The sequence below is a fragment of the Hibiscus syriacus genome, unplaced genomic scaffold (assembly GCF_006381635.1).
Source record: "Hibiscus syriacus cultivar Baekdansim isolate YM2019G1 unplaced genomic scaffold, ASM638163v2 tig00110443_pilon, whole genome shotgun sequence".
NCBI classification, from domain to species: Eukaryota; Viridiplantae; Streptophyta; class Magnoliopsida; order Malvales; family Malvaceae; genus Hibiscus; species Hibiscus syriacus.
In genome coordinates this window covers 2,149,616-2,172,097 of record NW_024062739.1, presented here as the reverse complement: position 1 = coordinate 2,172,097, position 22,482 = coordinate 2,149,616, and the positions used below count along the sequence as shown (strand labels likewise).

The 22,482-nt window shown below is 34.1% G+C and overlaps 1 protein-coding gene and 2 pseudogenes across 1 annotated transcript; 2 read left to right on the top strand and 1 right to left on the bottom strand.

Moving 5' to 3' along the window:
- The first annotated feature begins 2,665 nt into the window (after positions 1-2,665).
- LOC120125807 (guanine nucleotide-binding protein subunit gamma 2-like) lies at positions 2,666-5,427 on the top strand. The gene is made up of 3 exons (XM_039144145.1): positions 2,666-3,201; positions 5,100-5,152; positions 5,239-5,427. Exons 1-3 carry the CDS (start codon positions 3,058-3,060, stop codon positions 5,366-5,368), a joined length of 327 nt encoding a protein of 108 aa, XP_039000076.1. The 5' UTR covers positions 2,666-3,057; the 3' UTR covers positions 5,369-5,427.
- Positions 5,428-5,587: 160 nt separating this feature from the next.
- LOC120125790 lies at positions 5,588-16,517 on the bottom strand (annotated as a pseudogene).
- A 1,264-nt stretch (positions 16,518-17,781) lies between these two features.
- On the top strand, positions 17,782-21,897 carry LOC120125761 (annotated as a pseudogene).
- The last annotated feature ends 585 nt before the right edge of the window (positions 21,898-22,482 follow it).

Here is a 22,482-nt window from a genome sequence, read left to right as displayed (position 1 = left end):
CTTGGGCTACCTGTCGGGTTTAGTGTGTAATGTTAGGCCTCCAGGTTTGTAAACACTGTTGGACCTGTAAAAAAATACATATAAAATGAATAAATATATGTATCATACTAATAATAAAAAATAATATACTAATATATTAAATAGGACAGAAATTAGTTTCCACAGGAAAATACAAGAAGAATGATGAACATCAATTAGTCGTGCGCATGGGTGTGTTAATTTTATTCAAAAAAATTAATCATTTTCATTTTATTTATTTCTACTTCAAACTAACTATTACATATGGCTTATGGCTTAGGTTACGAACTCTTACCTCAAAGGTTTGAGTATATGCTACAACAATTGTTTGGCAAAAACAAGAAAGGGTGAGAGTACATTATGTACATCAATAAAAAATATGGAAAAATGCTTATGATAGGGGTATCGATATGGTCATATGACAATCAACTTGGTTGAATCTATCAATTCAACCTTAAAGGGGGCGCGTCATTTACCAATCACGACGTTAGTCAAAACAACTTATTTTCTTTTGGGATAACTATTTGCAAAGCTCATGGACAAGCTCTTACTTGGATGCAAAATGATCATATTTATCACCCAAGACTAGTAGTAGATTTACATAAAAAAGTTGCAGCATCAAATGGGATGTTGGTAACGAATTTTTCTCGCACCCGTGAAATATTTTGTGTTACAAAAATTCCATGTCCTCTTCAAGGGATTGAAGTTAACTCTTTCATAGTTAATATGTCAGAAAGGTAGTGTGATTGTGGTTTCTTTCAAGCACTCAAATATCCGTGCTCCCATGTCATAACAACTTGCTCACATTCTCATTCGGACTACAAAAGTTATGTTGATCCCGTATACCAACTTTCACAAGTATTCAAGGTATATGAATTTGAGTTTCTCCCATAGGTAACGAAAAAGACCCAAATGAGATTCATACTTGGCTTACAACTGTACCAGATTCGTTGCTATTGAGAGACTTAGGTCGTCCAAAATCCACTCGAATTCTTTGTGATATGGATATTCGAGGGAGCTCAAGAGAACATAAAAGATGTAGGCATTGCATAAACCTAGGCCACAATGGAAAAAATTGCCCAGCTCTTTTATTATCACTTAATCGTTACCTCTTACTTATGTAATTGTATTTTTTATGTTTGTGTTTTTATAATATTTCAATATTGTATGTGTTTTTCTACTATTTTAATGTATGTGCTTTTCTAATATTTCAATGTAATCTTATTTTCAAATATTTCAATGTAATTGTATGTTCTAATATTTTTCAATGTATGTGTATTTTCTAAAAAAATCCATTTAGCTCTTACTTCATGTGATTAACATTTTCATTTTAATCTAACCTTAAACCTAAACCATTTTAACCTAAAACCCAAAACCACTTCAATCTAAAAACCCAAAACCACTTTAACCTAAAAAACCTAAATCACTTTAACCTAAAAAACCTTAAACCACTCCAACCTAAATAACATTAAAAAAATACCTTAAATCATTCCTAAATCAGAACCGAAACCCTTGATACTATAAATTTCCAAAACCCTAAAAATCATTAACCTTAAACCCTTTAAACCTTAAACTATATATAAACCCTAAACCCTAAAATACATAAAACTACTTTAAACTAGGGCAAAAACGTGTGCCCCCAAACACGCCTTTGAAAGGCACAACCCTTGAAACATGCTTTCCATAGCCACATCAACTAAATCCCTTGAAACATGTCTTCACTCCACATCAGTAAACCCCATGAAGGCACCCCTGATAACGTGCCTTCGCTCAACACTGTCAGAAAAGGTATTAGTTTGAGAAATAATGGGGAATGGGTGTTAGATTGAAGATATATTATTTTTAGGGTGATTTTTAAGTAAATTTTCCCAAAATATTGTCTAAGAGGATGGGCATCAACTTAGACGCTACGAAATGTTTTAAGAATTTAGTTTTTTTTCGAGTTTAAGATTTATATTTTAGACGTTAATTTTCTTTTTTTATTTTAGATCTTATATGATAAAAAAATCTAATAAAATATGATATATCATAGAAAAATATTAATAAAATAAGACATATCACCAATTCAAAAGTTAAATGATTAAATTTAGATTTTTTAAATTTGAATAATTAAAATAAGAGTGAGAAGAAAAGTTAAGTGGTTAACAATATAATTTATCCTTTATTTACTCATGATTTAAATTTAAAAAAATTAAATTTTATTTACAATCGGAGAAATCAAATGAAAACCTATTTGTATATATACGATTCACTTACACAATATAAAACTCTTTACTTTTATACAGATTTAAGATCATTAGATGAGTGAAAATAGATTACTGATATTGATTCTTATTTTTTCAGTGAATATTTTCTCATTTCTTACTATTAATCTCAGTTATCTATTTTTAATCTTTAAACGGTTCTAAATATATGTAAAATTAAAAAAATTATATTGTATAAGATGATCATATTTGTTTATATATATATATATATATATTATATTAATGAAAATCAGATTTATTTATCTTTCTGAAAACAAAAATCAGTTCTATTTTTAAGAGAGATAATCATGAATTTTGAATAATCACACTATACCAAACGCCTTACCAAACAGCCTAAAGTAAAAACGACAGAAAATGATAGGAAAAATAAACCACCTTTTCCTTCAATCTTAAACTTAAAAAAAGTCGTCTTTTCTTCTTTGTTTCACCTTCCTTAAGGCCAAGAAGAAAACGGGAAGAAAGAAACCCAACTCTGTTTCGCCACTTTCATCATAAAAATCCCACCACAGATCCATTTTGTCTTTGCCTAAAACAAGGCTACTTTGTTGTTTTAGTTTTGTTTTGTTTTTAGTAATTGGTTGACTGAATTCAAGCTTCTCTTTTTTTTTCACTGGGGTCCATAAGGATTTCTGGGGCACCCTTATTTGCCCCTCTCTTTCTCATTTTGTTCTGATGCAATAAGCTAAACAAAGCTTCAACTTTTCATACACCACTTCTCTTGTTTCTTTCAAAGTTTTGGCATTTTGGGATTGTTTAGAATATTGCTGTGAAGAAGATGCAGTCGGGTCGATCACAATCCATGGTGGGTCCGATTCCCGAGCGGGTTCAAGTTTTTCAACCAGCTGATAGTGATACCAGAGGGAAGCATATGATACGAGCTGAACTGAAAAGGCTAGAGCAAGAAACTAGATTCTTAGAGGTTAGTAAGTAAAGTTATTATCTCTGTTTTTGGGGTTTCTCTTTAGCTGCTGAAATGTTGGTTTACTTGTATGCAGTGTTTAATATAGTTGTTTTGGATTGAATTCATTCATTGATCTGTTGAAGACCGATTGAATTCAATTCCTTCTTTTGTCTTGATTTTATTGTGTGATGGTTTGTTTGTCGTTATCTTTTATGTAACTCGCAACATATATAGAGCATATGATAGCCTTTGGCTTGAATCAAATCCTTTTTGCTGGCCAATGAAGTTATCTTATGCCAGACCTTGAGGCTTGATTATTTTCAGTTATTTTTGCTAGATAGTTTGGGGTACTGTATTACCATTTAGTACAATGTTATTGCTATAAATAGTATATTAATTAACCTTATAGAGTGTCCTAAACTTGGAAGTACATAGTGTTGCTTTAGATCACCTTTGATGCATTGTAGTCTCTTGGCCTTGCAGCTGTAAAAAGAAATTCTTTACACTGCACTGGTTCTTTCTTCACTTCAATTAATCCGAACCTTCATCCGTGTAATTCATTCAGGCATTGCATTGGTAGACTGCCTTTTTGAATTGAATATTCAGTTGCTTCTTGCTCGAACTGCCATCTTTACTGTCCTTGGCTCTGAAGTCATAACCATCTTTGAGCCTTCTAGAAGCCCTAATGTTAACTCATCTGTCTGATGATTGTACATTTGGACAATGACTTTAAGAGCTTGCACTTCGTGTTAGGCCGCTAGGTCTCCAGTGTCTGGAAATTTGTTCTTGAGTCCTTTTTTTGGTTAATTAAGTTGGCCTGTTTATGCTCACTTTCTTAGTTAATGCATGATGTCTGTCGTCTGCTAGATCGGGTTTGTTGAAACTTTTGTTTCCGTGTTTCTTTTTAAACTTCTTGCGAACAAACAAATGGTATTCCGTATTTGGAATCTACTTGAATGAATAACTTACCATTACTCACCAAAATGATGGGAAGGCTTTTTCTAAAAGTTACTTGGATGATACCTGAACAACTGTTTGAAATTTTACCAGTCAGTTATATCCATTAGCAAGGAGGAAGTATATTGTTTTATACCGGGCTTGAATTCACAACCACGTGGACATTTGTCGAAAGGGGCTTTATATGCTGTTTACTGAGAAATGAGGATGTAATTCAAGTGTGCTACTTAATATAATCTCTAGTTTAAGTTTCCTTGCTTACCTAAAGATTTACCCGTTATAGAACTTTCTATATATTTTTCAAGTAGTGCCATCAGAAAATATCTTACCGAAACTGGAAACTTACGCGGTAAGATATTTTCCGAGGGCATTACTTGTAAATATATAGAAAGTTCTACTTTCCCCTCTTTTATACTTGCATACAGATTCCTTGCTTGCATATCTTTCCATGTGATGTCCATATGCCTCTTTTGTTGAGACAATTTCTAAACTTCCTTTACCTAAATTCGAGATTTATCAAATTATGTTCTTCATTCTTTTATAGGTTGGAATACAACTTAATTTGTTAATCAGGTTAGAGTTGTTGTTCCATACATAGGAAACCGTATATATCCCACCATTTGTACCCGGAAATGGCCGACTTTGGCCAATAAAAGAAGCCTTCTCTCTCTGTTTCGATTGTCTAATACAAGAATATTTGAAAATACCAATTAGCTTGAACCACTAAATTTTCCTTTTCCGTGTTCTATGCTGAGAATCAATTGCAATAACTGCAATTGTTTGCAGTCTTGCATGTTAAAAAATGTTGATATATGCTTAAAGGTTAGAACTTTTAATGTTAGTACATTGCTCCGACTCTTCATTTTTCTTGAGGCATTCGTATCCGACACATATCAACAATCGATTTTGAGTAACATAGCCCATTATTGCCATGTTTATTGACCTTATCATACACACAGGAAGAGCTGGAGCAGATAGAAAGAATGGAGATGGCCTCAACTGCATGCAAAGAGTAAGCATTAACATCAATGGTATTCATTTGGCATCTTATGGGCAAAAGCTGATTCGAATTTGTTTTTTGATCCATGGCATTGGCAGGCTGCTGAGTAATGTGGAAACTACACCTGATCCATTACTTCCAATCACAAGTGGCCCTCTAAATCTCTCGTGGGATCAATGGTTCGAAGGCCCCCAGGAATCTCGAGGCTGTAGATGTTGGATACTGTGACTGTATTTTGATGATTTGGAAGAGTTTTTGTCTCTAATTTGGAGAGGCCTTGGTTTACAGTGTTGTTGATGTTTGAGTGAGAGATTTCATTGTGCAGAAAAAATGACAAATTTACAGTAATTTATACCTTCATTATCATATTTTAAATGAAAATGCTTTCATTGTGCAGAAAATGTTAAAACAGTCTAGGAAAGTTCATACAGCAGGCACAGATATACAAAAAGTTTACTCTGTTTCAATCAGAATCCATAATATATGAAGAATGAATGGAATTTTTCTTTCAGTGATCGGCCTCCTTTTTTAACTTGATGCTTTTCTGGTAACATGCTGGGCGATCCACCCGAGACCATCGTATAGCCCGACTCCGGTAAATGCAGAGCAGGCCTGGATGTGCCAATCGTGGGTTTTTATGCTGTGAAGTTAAAGGGCGTCCGTGATCTCAGCCGAGGTCATTGCATCCTCTTGTTTATTTGCAAAGATGAGTATGACAGAATTTTGTAGGTCGTCGTGTGAGAGCAACCTGAAGAGCTCCTTTATAATGGTGATCCTGGCCCTATCCACACTGTCTACCAACATGATAACGGCATGAGTTCCGCGATACTATGTGGCCCATGATGTCCTTAGTCGATCTTGCCCTCCAAGGTCCCATACCTGAGGCAAAAAAAAATACAAATATTAGATGCCCATCAGATATATAAAATTTAAATGAGACCATTACATTCAGTATCCTCATTAGTCTCTCGACTCTCTTCTGATTTACACAATTCCGTAAAGAACGATAAAAAAATATCAATTCATATCCATTTTGTTCTTAAGATGAACGATAAAAAAAAATATCAATTCATATCCATTTTGTTCTTAAGATGAAACTCAAAAATAAAAAGGCAGCTTCAAAATTGGAACTTTATAAAGGACAAGCTGAATTCATAGCAAGAACAAGGCCAATGAGACCTGATGTAAAAAATCTAATCCGATGCTAGCTAAACTGCAATCAACAATCAAGTTACTTCGCATTATAGAATTTTGAGAACCGAATCAGAAAAAAAGAGCAACTCAACAATTGAACTAAATTAGAAATAATGGAACACAAGGAATGGAGTAACATGCCTTCGCCTATTTCGGGTGGCGTACGTGGAAAAACAACTCCGTGTCTTTACAATATAATCAGCTACTGCCAAGAAGTCTCTTAAAAGAACCTATGACATAAAACTGGATAGTACAATATATAGGGAAAATGTTATATTTATCAAACCACATAATGCACTTTCCATTCAAAAAGAATTGCAGAGCTTGTTAGTGTTACCAGTAAAATGAGCTTATAGGTTTGTAACTAGGCAGCTCCAAAGTTTTTGATAAACCCTTGGTTTATGGATGAGCAGGACAAGGGTAATAGGAAATTGAAACAAATGTGTGAGGCTTCATAGTTGTACAACCCGGGGTTTCAAATAGCGGTGGCATAACGGTATTGTGGCTGCTATTTCATGGTAGAGGCACCGTCCGCCACCACTAATAGCCTAAATCGCATTGTTAAAAAAACTACTCCATCAATTGTGGCAAATAACTGCAATAACAGTTCAGTATTTCCATTAGACTGATACACTTTACAAAATTCTTGTTCTCAACAAGGTGAAGGATAGAGTGTGAAATAAGACAGTGACAAGTAGTAGGGCTAAAAACAGGATATCAAAAGACACCGGACCGGATACCAGAGCAGGAGACCAGATAACACAAACCAAGCCAAAACTTGCAAACTCGTGGCTCAAGATGATATCTGCAACTTAAGTTTAGGTTGTCAAGAACTACCTTATTTACCTTCCTATTTATGGTCTTTGGTTTTTGATACATCCACCAGATCCCATGATACATGCACCAGATTCCATAATACATGCTTCTTTGGACTAATGTTTCTACTCGAACCTATTAGAAGAACGAAGTCCCAAAGATTCAAAGCATATCTATTCGGTAAGCATAATGTGAATGAATCATTAAACGATTCTAATGTTGCTCCCTTTAATGTTTCAGATTCGAGATCGAATCTTTTTGAAGAAAGGGAGGATGATACATGCATCACAAGGCTCACATCAAAGGAAGAAGTAATAACTCTTCCAAATGATCACTCGTCCAAGCCTTGGAAAAGAAGACCAGAATAGCAATAGAGTTGCGACGACTTTTTGAATGGGATCTTGATCTTATTTGGTCAACATATCTTCTGGAGATACAACCTTCTGTCTCTTATCTTTCCAACGGTTCTTGAATCGCATCAATCTGATATCGGGAACTCTACTGAAGAGTGCGCATGCAGAAATTCATATACGATATTAATATATGATTTTTGTAAATATTACGAATTTTCAATATTTATATTGATTATTTGTAATGTAATTTAATATAGGATGTGCATTATCTTTGAGGATTAGAATTATTATTTTATTAAGAATAAGGTTGAGTTAAAACATTATTTTTAATTATTATTATTTTATTAGGAATTAGAGTTAAGATATATTTAGTTTGTCATTATTTTATTCATTAGTTATTTAGGACCTTTAGAACTCACCCTTATATAAAGGAGGCTTCACTCAACTTTGTAAATCAGATTTCTTTGATTAATAATACGAGAGATTATTTTTGCAACTGTTGATTACCTTGTGCCTTCGAAACTTCTTCTCCTGAAGTTCTTTCAAGTTCTTGTGAGAGAGATTAATCTTCACACTCCAATTTGTCTTTTGATCACGACTAGGAGGGTTGGTTAGAGTCATTTAACGAGTTTGCCTTTTCATTGCGACTAGGAGGGTTCGATAGGACACTTATCCATCTATTTTCCACAAATCCATCCGCACCATCAATCATCTTTACTGTCCACCTTCATAAGGGAGATCTTTTGATTTCTTTATTATCTTATTTTATTTTCAATTTCTTTATCTTTTGTTTATTTTGTTCTAATCTTATTGCCTTGATTCAAGCACCTAAAAGAAACCCTAAAAAATCCTAGTTGTTGTTGCCGCCACCTTCCCCTATTCATCCCTTTTGTTCTTCTCGAGTCTAGAGCTTTCTAGGTTTGATTCTTCAACAAGAGTAACGTTCATTAATCCGCCACCGCTCCCCTATCAATTAGTATCAGATTTGGGTCGATTCTTAGAAAGAAGCAAGCAATCTTGCTTGTTCTTGCACACATAACCATCAAGGTACCCCAACGGAGCTAGTTCACAAAAGATTCATCGTTTCAGGTTCTTTTTATTTGATTTTAATTTAGATTAAAATCCTTCTTGTTAGTTTACTTTTTTTCAAATACAAAATAAAACAAAAAAAGGTCAGAAAAAAGGCCAGAAAAAAAAACCAAAATTTTAAAAAAAATTGCAAACGAATAAATTTAGGGCTTATTTTCTCCAAATCTCATATTCATCCTAAGAGTAATATTCAGTCCAAAATTCACTCCAATCGGAATTCATTTGAGCCTTCAAATACATCATTCAAGTTTCAACGATAGATTCGGTCTAGAATCTTGTTGAATTTCTTGAAAATTCTACAGGAGGAATTTCGTGGTGAAAATTTCCAGATTGAAACTGTATATATTGAAGATCATTAAAAAAATCATAATATTTTAGATCAAGAAGACCTTCGAACAAAACGATCACGAAAAACAGATTGTTTGATAACTCACCGTTCAACAGTCTACTGGATACCACTGAAGGTATTCGGTTCTGAAATTTTATAGGTGGTTTCTAGACATATCAAAAGACATTCAAGAATTGTTCCAAAATTTTTGATACCGGTAACCCCCTCAAAACGTTGCTCAAGTTGACCCAACGTTTTCTAGATTTCTGGTTTGGTTCTTTTTTCCTTTGACTCTTAGTGCTTTAGGTTCTTTTGTTTTTCCTTTTTATTGTTCTTTTGCATTATCTAACACATTATATTTCTTGTGTTAGTAGGACTAAAGAGTTTACATACTTCTTCCTTTCTTGCATTCTCGTTCTCTTCGAGTCTAAACCTTGTTTGGCCTCTTAGAGCTTTTAGGTTTTCTTATCGCCTTTGCTACTAATCAAACTCCGATACGAACTGTGGAAGACTACCTGGTAAAGTGAGTTTTAAAGAGTACAAGATAGGCTTATTTGCCTCTCGCTGTGTTACTTTCTTGGAGTTACTTGTGAGATTTCTTGCTTGTTTAATTTTTTTTCTTTTATTTTTATTTTACTTTAAAATTTTCTTTTGAGTGTTATGATTTCAGAATGGGCGACAATAACAACAAGACACTTACGGCTATCTTAGCCACACTTGCCCGACTCACGACTCAAATTGAAAGATTTGATGAACTTAACAATACATGAGAGAACGAAAAAAACCACAACTGGATCTACCAAACCAGAATCCAAGAGCAAACAATGTTGGATTTTTTGTACCCAGGCGAGAACAACCACATTTCCAAGCACCCGAACTCTTTGTAAAACCAAAGTCCACGGTATTGTCTTTCAAATAAGACAACGATCCGGACAGGTACATCGATTGGGAAGGAAAAGTTGATCTCATGTTCGCATACCATGACTACCCCCAAGCTAAACAAGTTCCCCTCATCACCATGCAATTCAAAGGATATGCTCGAACTTGGTGGATGCAAACAAGGAAAAAGATTGAAAACTTCCAAATTCAAGCAATCACTTCTTGGACTGACCTCAAACAAACTATGAGGAAGCGATTCCTACCGACACATTATACACGAGAAGTTAAACTATGACTACAACGACCTCGACAAGGTAGAAGTTCAGTTGAAGACTACTACAAAGAGATGCAGTCTTTACTCAATAGGGCTAACATAACCGAAAAAGAAAAGGACACTGTATCAAGATTCGTCATCGGCTTGAACTAAAACATCACTGATCTTCTTGACCTCCATGGGTATGAAAACCTTGAAGATACACTAAAGAAGGCAATAACAATCGAAACACAAATCCAAAGGAGATTCCAATTCAGAGAACATTATCAATGTATTTCATTCTCTTACCAAGGTAATCCTTCAAATACTTCATCATCTTATACTCCACCTTCTCAAAAAAAGCTGAGAAATGACAAATTCGGCAATGAGAAACAACGACCAGCAAAGAATGACACACCTCCAGACCCTAAAGATCAAATGAGAATTTGTGAAGAGGTAGGGGAAGCAAAAAAAGAAAAAGATGAGAAATAGGTAAAAGAAAAAGATGTCACTAGTTACAAAAGCCAAAAGAATAATGACACATGGGAGGTGAGTGAACCTAATTGTGAGAAGAAAAGAGTGACTCAAAATCTATGTGTGAACACAAAAGAATTGAGAGAGAACCTTCTTTACAAACAACCTTGCATCCTTGTTCACTTTAGGAAATCAATTGTTTCGATTTCTAACATTAACAAGGAGTTGCCTAGTGTGTTTTAATCTTTGTTACAGGATTTTCGAGAAGTGTTAGGAGATCCACCTGACGGATTACCACTGGAAAGAGGAAAATAACAGTAAACCAATCTAATTCAAGGTTCCATCATACCTCGTCAAATATACAATCTCGAACAAACCAAAGAGTTAGATTTGTTCCAAAAAGGTTATATCCAGGAAAGCCTTAGTCATGACGCCATCTTAATGACAAAATATGATTTGAACAACTTCACAGGCTTTATAGTTTGTGCACAGGGCATCCATGTAAATGATGAAAAAGTAAAAGCAACACGAGACTGATCTGCACCATCTTCCATCACCAACAGTTGTCGAATGGTGTTAGGTGACCCTCCTAACGGGTTATCACCTGAAAGCCCTAATCAACATGTTATATCAATGAAGAGTCGCGATTTACGAGAGTCTAAAGGTAAGTATTTTATTACCTATTTTAATGATATTGTAACATACTTCTCCTTTTTACAAGGTAAGATTCTCGAAGTTGTCATCCATACTAAACACAACTCCTTTAATTGCATAAAAGACCAAGGTAAGCAAAACACAGTAGATGATGCACTACCACGAAGGTTATTTAGTCTACAAATCTCCTCCCGAGAATTATTAATTCATGAACCACACTTAGGAACTTAAGAGATTACTATCACAAACCAGTTGAAATGGTTTTTCAACACTCATTCTCGCTACACAAGAGTCAAGCCATGGAGAGAATATCTAAAGCAATCATAACGAAAACCAACAGTAGCCGATGCCATGTTGAATTTCAACTTAAACATCATATTACAAGACTTGTATGCAAAAGATGACTTCAAGACTTGTATGCAAAAGAGGACTTCAAGACTATAAGAAATCAGTCCATGCAAAGAATAAACCTCGACTAACACGCATAATGACACATCACATTGATCCTGGTAAATGTTTCACAAGTTTTCCTTTAAACACATCTAATTCTCTTTCTCTTGGATTTTTAGATTCGTGAACGAATCCTTTTGAGGAGTGGGGGAGGGATACATGCACCAGATTCCATAATACATGCTTCTTTGGACTAATGTTTCTACTCGAACCTATTAGAATAACAAAGTCTCGAAGATTCAAAGCATATCTATTCGGTAAGCATAATGTGAATGAATCATTAAACGATTCTAATGTTGCTCTCTTTAAAATTTTAGATTCGAGGTCGAATCTTTTTGAAGAAAGGGAGGATGATACATGCATCACAAGGCTCACATCAAAGGAATAAGTAATAACTCTTCCAAATGATCCACTCGTCTAAGCCTTGGAAAAGAATACCAGAACAACAATAGACTTGCGACGACTTTTGAATGGGATCTTGATCTTATTTGGTCAACATATCTTCTGGAGATACAACCGTCTATCTCTTATCTTTACAACGGTTCTTGAATCACATCAATTCGATATCGGGAACTCAAGATACATTCATTTTACTGAAGACATCATACGAGATTAATACGTAATTTTTGTAAATATTACGAATTTTCAATATTTATATTGATTATTTGTAATATAATTTAATATAGGATGATGCATTATCTTTTAGAATTAGAGTTATTATTTTATTAGGAATTAAGATTGAGTTAAAACATTATTTTTAGTTATTATTATTTTATTAGGAATTAGAGTTAAGATATATTTAGTTTGTCATTATTTTATTCATTAGCTATTTAGGACCTTTAGAACTCACCCTTATATATAAAGGAGGCTTCACTCAACTTTGTAAATCAGATTTCTTTGATTAATAATACAACGAGAGTTTGTTTTGCAAGTGTTGATTGCCATGTGCCTTCGAAACTTCTTCTCCTGAAGTTATTTCAAGTTCTTGTGAGGGAGATTAGTCTTCACACTCCAATTTGTCTTTTGATCGCAACTAGGAGGGTTGGTTAGAGTCATTTATCGAGTTTGTCTTTTCATTGCAACTAGGAGGGTTCGATAGGACACTTATCCATCTATTTTCCACAAATCCATCCACACCATCAATCATCTTTATCGTCCACCTTCATAAGGGAGATCTTTTGATTTCTTTATTATCTTATTTTAATTTTAATTTCTTTATCTTTTGTTTATTTTGTTCTAATCTTATTGCCTTGATTTCAACACCTAAAAGAAACCCTAAAAAATCATAGTTGTTACCGCCACCTTCCCCTATTCATCCCCTTTGTTCTTCATCGAGTCTAGAGCTTTATAGGTTTGATTCTTCAACAAGAGCAACATTCATTAATCCGTCACCGCATCCCTATCAGTTTTCTTGTCAAAAACTTCAAGGAGTGAGAGGACTCGGAGACTCAGGTCAACGACTAGTGCAGGAAGAGATGGGTTAAGCATAACTTTGGCTTCTAGGAAACATGCACATTCAATACATACATGACACAATACGAACAAGGGGCACATAAACTTCTAAACAATTGAGACATGAGTATTGTGTAAGAGACAACAATAAAAATATCTCTATATAACAAGATACAATAAAAATGTCAAACCAATTTTTCATTATTAAACATTAACACGAAAAAACCTTGTCTTTAAGGAATGAACCTTAAAATACAGTTAGAACATAATAGCTAGTTTTTGATTCCATATTTGAGAGAAAAATAATAAAAAGTAAACCTTTGATGAGTCCAGACATGTTTAGTCGTATCCTGACTACGTTTCGATCATTCTTATTTTTGCTTTTATTCTACGACGCTTCCTCAGTCCTCACACATATTGAACAAGCTCCAAAAACCAATTTCTAAGTATCAAACAAGTTCCAAGAACCAATTTCCCAGTATTAAAGGCTATGTAGTAACTAACATCCCTTCAAATATTCGTGCTAATTTCATAACACTCATAAACGATCATAACCGAGAGATATTCCTCGTGATTCAGAATTAGCAAAAATCCCATTTAATAGGCTACATGATCAAGAGATTTCCAAGTTTTAAACCTATTTGATTCAACTCCTCAAACTTTTCCCAAATCTAAAATAGCATATCCAAAGTTATCAAAGGCTCAAGGCGCATCGAGGCGCAAAGTGTCCTGGAGCCTTGAGGCCCGAGGCGCATGAAAGGCGCGGGATTCATGAAGGCGAGGTGCATGATATCCAAAAAATTTAACACATGTATATATTAATGCAATAAAACTCAAATATCATAAATACCCAATATTAGGCTTCAATAGAGTTTATTCTCAAATTCAAAATACCAACCTAACGTCATAAAAGTTATCAACAAGCATAATCAAGTACTAAGTTTAACAAAAAAATTCAACATGCAAAAACAAAACATCAAATAAAGTCACTGATAATCATCATCAAACATCAAACTAATCCTCCTCATCATCGTCAAGTGGTATGTCATCATCTTCCTCCTCATCCGTCTCACCATCCCCAATGTCTTCTTCTTCAGTGTCACTCCTCTAGCATAACAACTTCATCATCTTCATCATCTTCATCTACAAGGTGTGGTCTAGCTTTTTCCTTTCCTTTCGAGCTTGAACTAGCAACGTTATTTCTTCTAGTATTATGGTCACGCTCATAAGCTCCGGAAGCTATACCAACATCCTTCCATGTCAAATCGTCATCATCAAACACATAATCTTTATTTTCTTCTTCATCCTCATCCATTCTACCAAGCAACCATTCATTACTTTCATCAATGTCATCCAAAGAGATTTGATCAATGACATCACGATGATTATAACGCCGCTTTAACGCTCAATTATATTTCACATAGACTAAATTATTGAGCTGAGTTTGCGCAAGTCGGTTTCTTCTTTTGTTATGAAGCTGCCAAATTATAACAGAATAATCAAGAGTCAAAAACATTACTTATGATGTTTCTTAAATGATATCTGAGTTACTTACGAGGCTAAAAATACTCTAATTTCGCTCACAACCACTTGCACTACACGTAAGGCTGAGGACTTTGATGGCAAACTTTTTTAATTTCGGTGCATCATTGCCAAAAGAAGCCCACCACTCGGCTGTAAATATATATTTTAGAACAAGTTTTAGAACAAGCAAAAATTAAATTTGATTTATATTATTTTATATATGTATAAAGAAAGTAACCTGGTGACTTTGCTTCTCTTTAACGTATGCATATTGCCATCCCAAATATACCTTCGGCATTCTTATAAAGTGACAATTGGTCCTCTATATTACCTTGATCAACAACACTCGACACTAATCTCTCAATGCATTTAAGCAACCCGATCATCACCTCCTTATCCTCTTGAATTTGGGGATTTGAGTAGAATAACTGAGGATTCAAATAACACCCGGTCGCGTGTAATGGTTGATGGAGTTGACATTCCCATCTTTTGTCAATAATTGCAAACACATCTTTGTACTTGTCCTCCACATTATTAAAGGAGTTTGCAATTGCTTCTTTTGCCCTATCCATGGCCTCATATACATAGCCCATGGCCGGCCTTTTTTCACCATCAACTAACCTAAGCACTTTTACGAGAGGACCCGTCATCTTAAGGATATACACAATTGTACTCCAAAAGGTAGGCATCAAAACAATGGATGCGACTCTTTTACTGCCATGCTCTTTTGAGTATTTACTCTTCCTCCAGTCATCAGAAGTAAACATCTTTCTAAGGTTTGCCTTTTGAACTTGTATTGAAAGAAGAGTGATGTAAGGGGTGGCAAATCTAATTATCGCGGGTCTCACCAACTCTATTTTCCGGTAAACTTCCTCATCATGTTTACAACACCTATACGGCCTTTTTAAATCATGGATTTATATCCTTCACTTAGTTATTAATCAGTAAGTTAATTAAACATTTTTTTTAATCTATGCTAATACATAGAAGTACCCTTTCTTTCCGAGTTTCATCAGTTAATCGCAATGCATTCCTATTATAGGTTTGCTTAATTTTTAGACTGTCACAAATTTTGATGAGCGGAAAAGAAAATATCAAATACTGATAGATAAATAAACTTAGGTGAAGAAAGTACCAAAACCGATTACAAAGCTTATTTGTTTGAAACAACATAACGAAAATGGTCGTTCATTTTTGCAGACCATGTATGCATAGAAGAGAAGGCCCTGCAGTAATAATTACAAGGTTTTAAGCCTACATCGCGCCTCAATTGCGCCTCGACTGAGCCTCGCGCCTCAGAGCCTCGCTGCGCCTAGGCTACGTGCCTCGCTTCAGTGTTGAAAAAGCCCCGTCCAGTGAGCCTCAGGCGCGTTTTTTACAACTATGAGCATATCTAAAAGATTTCAAAACATTGAACTAACACACTATTTGGATAAAATTGTATTACTTAAGATTAAAGAAATGAAAACCCAAAAATTAAAAAATCGAGAAATCAAAAATAACATCTCAATTTTTTCTACCTCGAAGCAAATGTTTTTATAAATAAGCTCTTCAACGTTGCTCCCAACTGTAGAATGGGTGGTAACAACCTCGCCAAGGTGAAGCTTGTAAAGCGTCGTCGTTTTGCCGGCATTATCCAACCCGACCACGATAATTTTGTACTCCTTCGCGGGAAATAACATAAACCAAAACTTCGATATGAAAGTCCTCCATCTTTTTCTTCTTCCTTAATTTGAAAAAAAAATCAATCAATCAAACCCTTTTCTTTTTGATAATAAATCGATCAAAGAATCGGATCTAACAATATAAAGAATATAAAATAAAACAATCCATTATTTTACCTGAATTAAGCGGCTCGGTGGCGAAGATGGTGGAAGACGGCGATGGAGGGGGTGGTGGCGATTGCGGATAAGTAAAAATTGGAAGTTTTGGGGGGAATTACGATCTGGTTTTGAAAATTTAAGGAAGGAAGTGGGTCAATGTTATTATGGAGGAAAAAGTTAGCACAAGTAAGAGATTTCCAAGTTATAAAAATTGTAAGAGAGATGGAGGGGCATCGATGCTTGAACGGGTTGACATGATATAAGTTGAGAAAAAAATTAAATTTTTCGATTTAATCTATTATTAAAATTTTAATTTAATTTAATTTTTAAAATAAAAATTAAGTTATAAAATAAGATTTAAATAACTTAGAATTTTTAATAATAATTAAATTGATTTTTAAGTTTGAGTCTAATCTCACGATTTGTAAGATATATATATATATATATCGTACAAATCAAGTGACCCTGATGATAAAAAAATTATTGTTATTTCTTGAGATCTGAAGTTCAAGTATCATGAATATCAGATGTATGAGAGTTATGTTTGAACATGTATCATCTTATTTTAACCTAGATTAATCAAAGAATATATATATCATATATGATTATAAAAAATTATTTAAATTATAATTAATTAGTATAATAATAATATAAATATTTATAATTAAGTTTAAATAGAAAATTAAATCATCCGATTTGACTAAAAATTAAAATACAATTTTAACTATAAATATGATTCATTAATTTAGTTAATTTAAATTTTTAAAATCGATTTGATAAAATTGACTACTCGCCCTAATCCAAGCGACAAGTGCTGATTATGTGGCAAAATCATTGGGATACTATCTTTACAAAAACAATTTCCCATTTAATGCCTTTGGAGGACTATTTTTAAACTAAAATGGATTATGTATCTCAAAATTTAGTCGGATTATAAGATCATTTCTAGAAAATATTTTACGATTTTCAGTTATAAGAATCTCTATGATTAGATTATGTATAGCTTGAGAAAAACGTTATATCTTTCATATGTATTCCTCAAAACATCATATATTTCGTGAATTTTTTCTAAAGTAATAGGTGATTCGCATAATCTCTCGTAAACTCTATAACAATCATATTGTTCCAATAATAATTTTCTCAACATCCATATGAATATTTTCTCTAAATCATTAAAATTGTCAAAAATGACTCATTATATTTATTTTGAATTATATTTTATTATAATTTAAACAATTATTTATTTTATTACTTCACAAATAAATATTAAATTTGAATTGTTAAAACTCTATAAATATTAAATTTACACTTTATATAATCCACTCCTTGATTCCAACCAATTACTAAATTCACTTGCTCCCATACATTTCCGGCCACCTGAAACCGTTGCCTTTACCGGTAACAATGTCGCATTCCCTCCAATTCACTCCCTCCCGTGTTCCTTACCTCACTCTCCAGAAACTTCCCGCGACTTCCTACACCCGGTTCCCGGTAATCAATTTCCCGAGCAAAAGACACTCTCTCACCATCACCAAATCGTTATATTCGGATCTCGATGCGGCATCATCGCAAGTGTTGGATTCCGGTAACGGTCAGAATGGAGCTACAGGGGGTTTGTCGGCGGACAACGTGGTGGCGGTTCCTTCTCATGTACCGTCGGATTCGGGAGCGGCGGCGGGGATCGATGTGGACGCGGTGACGGAGGCGGAGCTGAAGGAGAATGGATTCAGGAGCACGAGGCGGACGAAGCTTATCTGCACGATAGGTCCGGCAACATGTGCCACGGCACACGCGAGTGGCATAAAATGGTGATCGAGCGGGTGAGGAGACTCAACGAAGAGAAAGGATTCGCTGTAGCCATTATGATGGATACTGAAGGTAGCGAGATTCACATGGGAGATCTCGCTGGCGCTGCCTCTGCCAAAGCTGAGGTGAAGTTAAAAAGGGGAAAAAACATATATATGTTCAAAACATGTTTATTTAGTTAATTCTGGATTATTCAATTTGAAATGTAGGATGGAGAAATCTGGACATTTAGTGTTAGAGCTTTCGGTACACCGCGGCCTGAGCGAACAATTAATGTGAATTATGATGGTTTTGCTGAAGGTTTGTGTACTTGCAGTAGAAACAAAAGTAATCATGTTGAGCAAATTGGTTTATTGATGGTTTAAATAAGATAGTTTGATTTTGTTATACAGATGTGAAAGTTGGGGATGAACTTTTGGTTGATGGTGGAATGGTGAGGTTTGAGGTGATTGAGAAGATTGGTCCTGATGTTAAGTGTAGGTGCACTGATCCGGGATTGCTGCTTCCGCGAGCCAATTTGACTTTCTGGAGGGACGGGAGTGTTGTTCGAGAGCTTAACGCTATGCTTCCTACCATTTCATCCAAGGTTGTTACATGTTCCTCTTTTTTTGCTCTTTGAATTATAGATATTGGTACGGAATGATTTAGCTAATGTGAATGCTAGTTTCATCGAAGGGTATATATGATTCGACTTTAATCACATATAGTAACAATGGAATCGGACATTAGGAGCTACCACAATTAAGAAATTAGCATCTCTTTGAATTAACCATGCATTTGTCTGAATTTTTGTTTTCTTACTTGAATTTGCACTTTCCATTCAATGAGGAATTGATAATGTAATGTTGCTACTTGCTAAAAGAAGTCTAGGGATATTTAAAATTCGTAATTAATAGGTAGAAGTCCGTTTGTGAAATGAGATGGCAGAGCGACTCCAGTCATGCAATCCCGGCACTGGTGTTTTGGATCTGATTTTTGCTATTTACTCTGTAGGTTATCATTTTTTGAAACTTTTAGTAGTGGTGTGTTTCTTCTTTGTATACCTTCTAGTTATCTGTGTTGCCTGCATGTTTTTATTGAGAAACCAAAACGTTCTTCCTAGTTGCATGATCAAGCTTTGTTTCCATTTCAGGATTGGTTAGACATTGACTTTGGGATTGCAGAAGGTGTTGATTTTATTGCAATATCTTTCGTCAAATCCGCTGAAGTGATTAATCATCTTAAAAGCTATATTGCTGCTAGGTCTCGTGGTAGGTAAGCATCTATGTTGTTGCCTTACACTTTTAGAAGATCAGAGTGGTGGTGGTTAGTTCTGATATTTTTTAAGGATATTTAAGGTTCTACTTTTCACGTAGATGTTGCATGTTCACTTTCGACAGAGAAATTAGAATTCTAGACTGAAACTGAATACTATTTAGTAATTGACATCACATTCTTATGATACAGCGACATAGCTGTCATTGCAAAGGTAGAGAGTATTGACTCATTAAAGAACCTAGAAGAAATTATTCTAGCATCAGATGGAGCTATGGTTGCAAGAGGAGACTTGGGTGCTCAAATACCATTGGAACAGGTTCCATCAGCTCAGCAAAGGATTGTTCAGGTGTGCAGGCAACTAAATAAGCCAGTGATTGTTGCCTCGCAGCTACTCGAATCAATGATTGAATACCCTACACCCACCCGGGCTGAAGTTGCTGATGTTTCTGAAGCAGTAAGGCAGCGAGCTGATGCTTTAATGCTCTCCGGTGAATCAGCAATGGGACAGTACCCTGACAAGGCACTAGCTGTTCTGAGAAGTGTTAGTGTGAGAATAGAGAAATGGTGGAGGGAGGAAAAACGCCATGAGGCTATGGTACTGCCTAATGTAGGAGTTTCATTTGCAGATAGTATCTCAGAAGAGATTTGTATTTCTGCGGCCAAAATGGGTAAGAATCTTCTGTTCCGTAATCTATGTCTAATTATGTGTTTGCACAAGCTTGGATTCATGAATTTATATATGCCTGATGTTGCTGGTTTTCATTCTTTCCCGTTCACAATTTTATTTGTCCGAAATGTTTGGTGTAGACGGAATGAATGATGCAATGTCATCCAAAAGCCGAGCAATCGGATACCGTTTTTGAGCTCGGTTATAAGACTAAGGTGGTGTTTGTTTTTACTGTGTAAGGTCTGCAAAGTTCTTATGTCTGCGCCGCGCAGATCACGCGCAGACGTTGGGCTTCGCAGACTGTTTGTTTTTTAGAAGACATAAACTCTTCTAACGTCTGCGCGACGCAGACGTGATCTTATGTCTGCAGACGTCTTCTAACCTCTTCAAAGAAGTTTTATATTTAATTTTATATAATATTTGATTTTAATTTTAATATTAATTTTTTATATAAATTAAATATTAGTTTTTTAATATTATATTATAGATATTAATTTTTTAAATAAATTAAATATTAATTTTTTAATATTATATTATAGATAATTTTATATCATATAAATTATTTTATATATTATTAAAATTTTATATTTATTTTAATTATTTTGATTTAAGTTTAAATATAATATTTTTTTTGGATTTGTTATTTTTAAATTATATTTAAACTTTTTATACAAAATGTAAATATTTAAACCACATTGCTTAATAAAAAATGATTTTATTGTTTGATAATTAAGATTTTAAAATATAAAAAAAATATAAATTATGTTTTTAAAATTTTAAAATATAATCAAAATTAAATAAAAAATAATCATAAAATAATTTTATAAATTAAAAATATTTTCTAAAAATATCATATAATTATAAAAATAAATTATGAATATATATTTAAAAAAATTAAAAGTATTACATAATTCCATATTTTAAAAAAATCATATAATTTAATGATCATTTATAAATTTTATTCTATAAAACTTATAAAACTAAAAATACATGTGATTATGTGAGACTTATAATAGAATTAATAAGGTGGTGTTTGTTTTTCTAAAAAATTTATTATTGTAGTTGTATGAATTATTTAAATTCAGTATTGTAAAAATAAAATTATTTAAATCTTTGTATTGCAAAACTCTTTTAAGTTTAAAAAATCAATTTATTTATATTTCAGTTTATTTTAGCATTCTGCAGACATTAAAAAACAAACAGTCTTCTTCTTGTAGACTGCAGACTTTTGGTCTACTTCTTCTGCTGCAGATGTCTGCAGATGTGGTCCGCAGACTGCAGACGTTTACCTCCGCAAAAACAAACACTACCTAATATATTAGAGCTGACAGATATCTAGTATATTATTCTGAGTTAGTTTTTCATTGATTACGGTCTTGACATGAGTTTGGTTATGTGACCTGCAGCTAACAATTTAGAGGTGGATGCCCTTTTTGTCTACACAGACATGCCACATGTCATCTCTCCTTTCACGTTGTCGACCAGATTGCCCCGTCTTTTCTTTTACGACCACAACTTCCGTCCGGAGACGTCTAAACCTACAATGGGGGCTCATTCCCTTCCGTCTCGATTTCTCCGATGATATGGAAAACAACTTCAACAAAACCTTCTCATTACTCAAGGCTAGAGGAATGATCAAATCGGGGGATCTCGTAATCGCGGTCGACATGTTGCAGTCCATCCAAGTCATGAATGTTCCTTAAACAAAACCCAGTATGATGCAAAGTATGTTGGTTTTAGAACCCTACTTGTAGACTCGGTTATGTGTTGAGCTTCTTGTATCTTTCACTATCAGTTCAGCTTTGATTACTGTGAGAAAGACAATTACTACAACTGGAAAACAGAGGGGAGCTAACCCGGTTTGATATCAATAGTTTTTTATTAGGGTAAATAAACAAATAGTCCTCCGACTATAAGAAGTTATTTTGTTGAGTCTCTCGACTATTAAAAGTTACAAAATGATCTTTCGACTATAAGACGTTACTTTGTTGAGTCTATCGACTATTATAAGTTACAAAATAATCACATGACTATTCATTATGTTTTAAACTTATTATTTTTTTCATTAAAAAATTAACAGTTGTCTTAGTTAGACGTTAACTTGTTGATTGAGATATGATAAAGTATGATCTCATAATCTCAAACGACAATCATATCTCAATCAGCAAGTTAACGTCCAGCTCAGATAATTGTTAATTTTTTAATGAAAAAATGATAAGTTAGAAACATAATGAATAGTCATGTGACTATTTTATAACTTGTAATAGTCGAGAGACTCAACAAAGCAACACCTTATAGTCGAGAGATTATTTTTTAACTTTTA

Excerpts from the sequence above, each read along its gene's own strand:
- LOC120125807 (XM_039144145.1), top strand. The coding sequence starts at position 3,058 with ATGCAGTCGGGTCGATCACAATCCATGGTGGGTCCGATTCCCGAGCGG. Across the intron at positions 3,202-5,099 it reads AAGAAACTAGATTCTTAGAG|GAAGAGCTGGAGCAGATAGA; the intron begins GTTAGTAAGTAA and ends TCATACACACAG. Across the intron at positions 5,153-5,238 it reads GCCTCAACTGCATGCAAAGA|GCTGCTGAGTAATGTGGAAA; the intron begins GTAAGCATTAAC and ends TGGCATTGGCAG.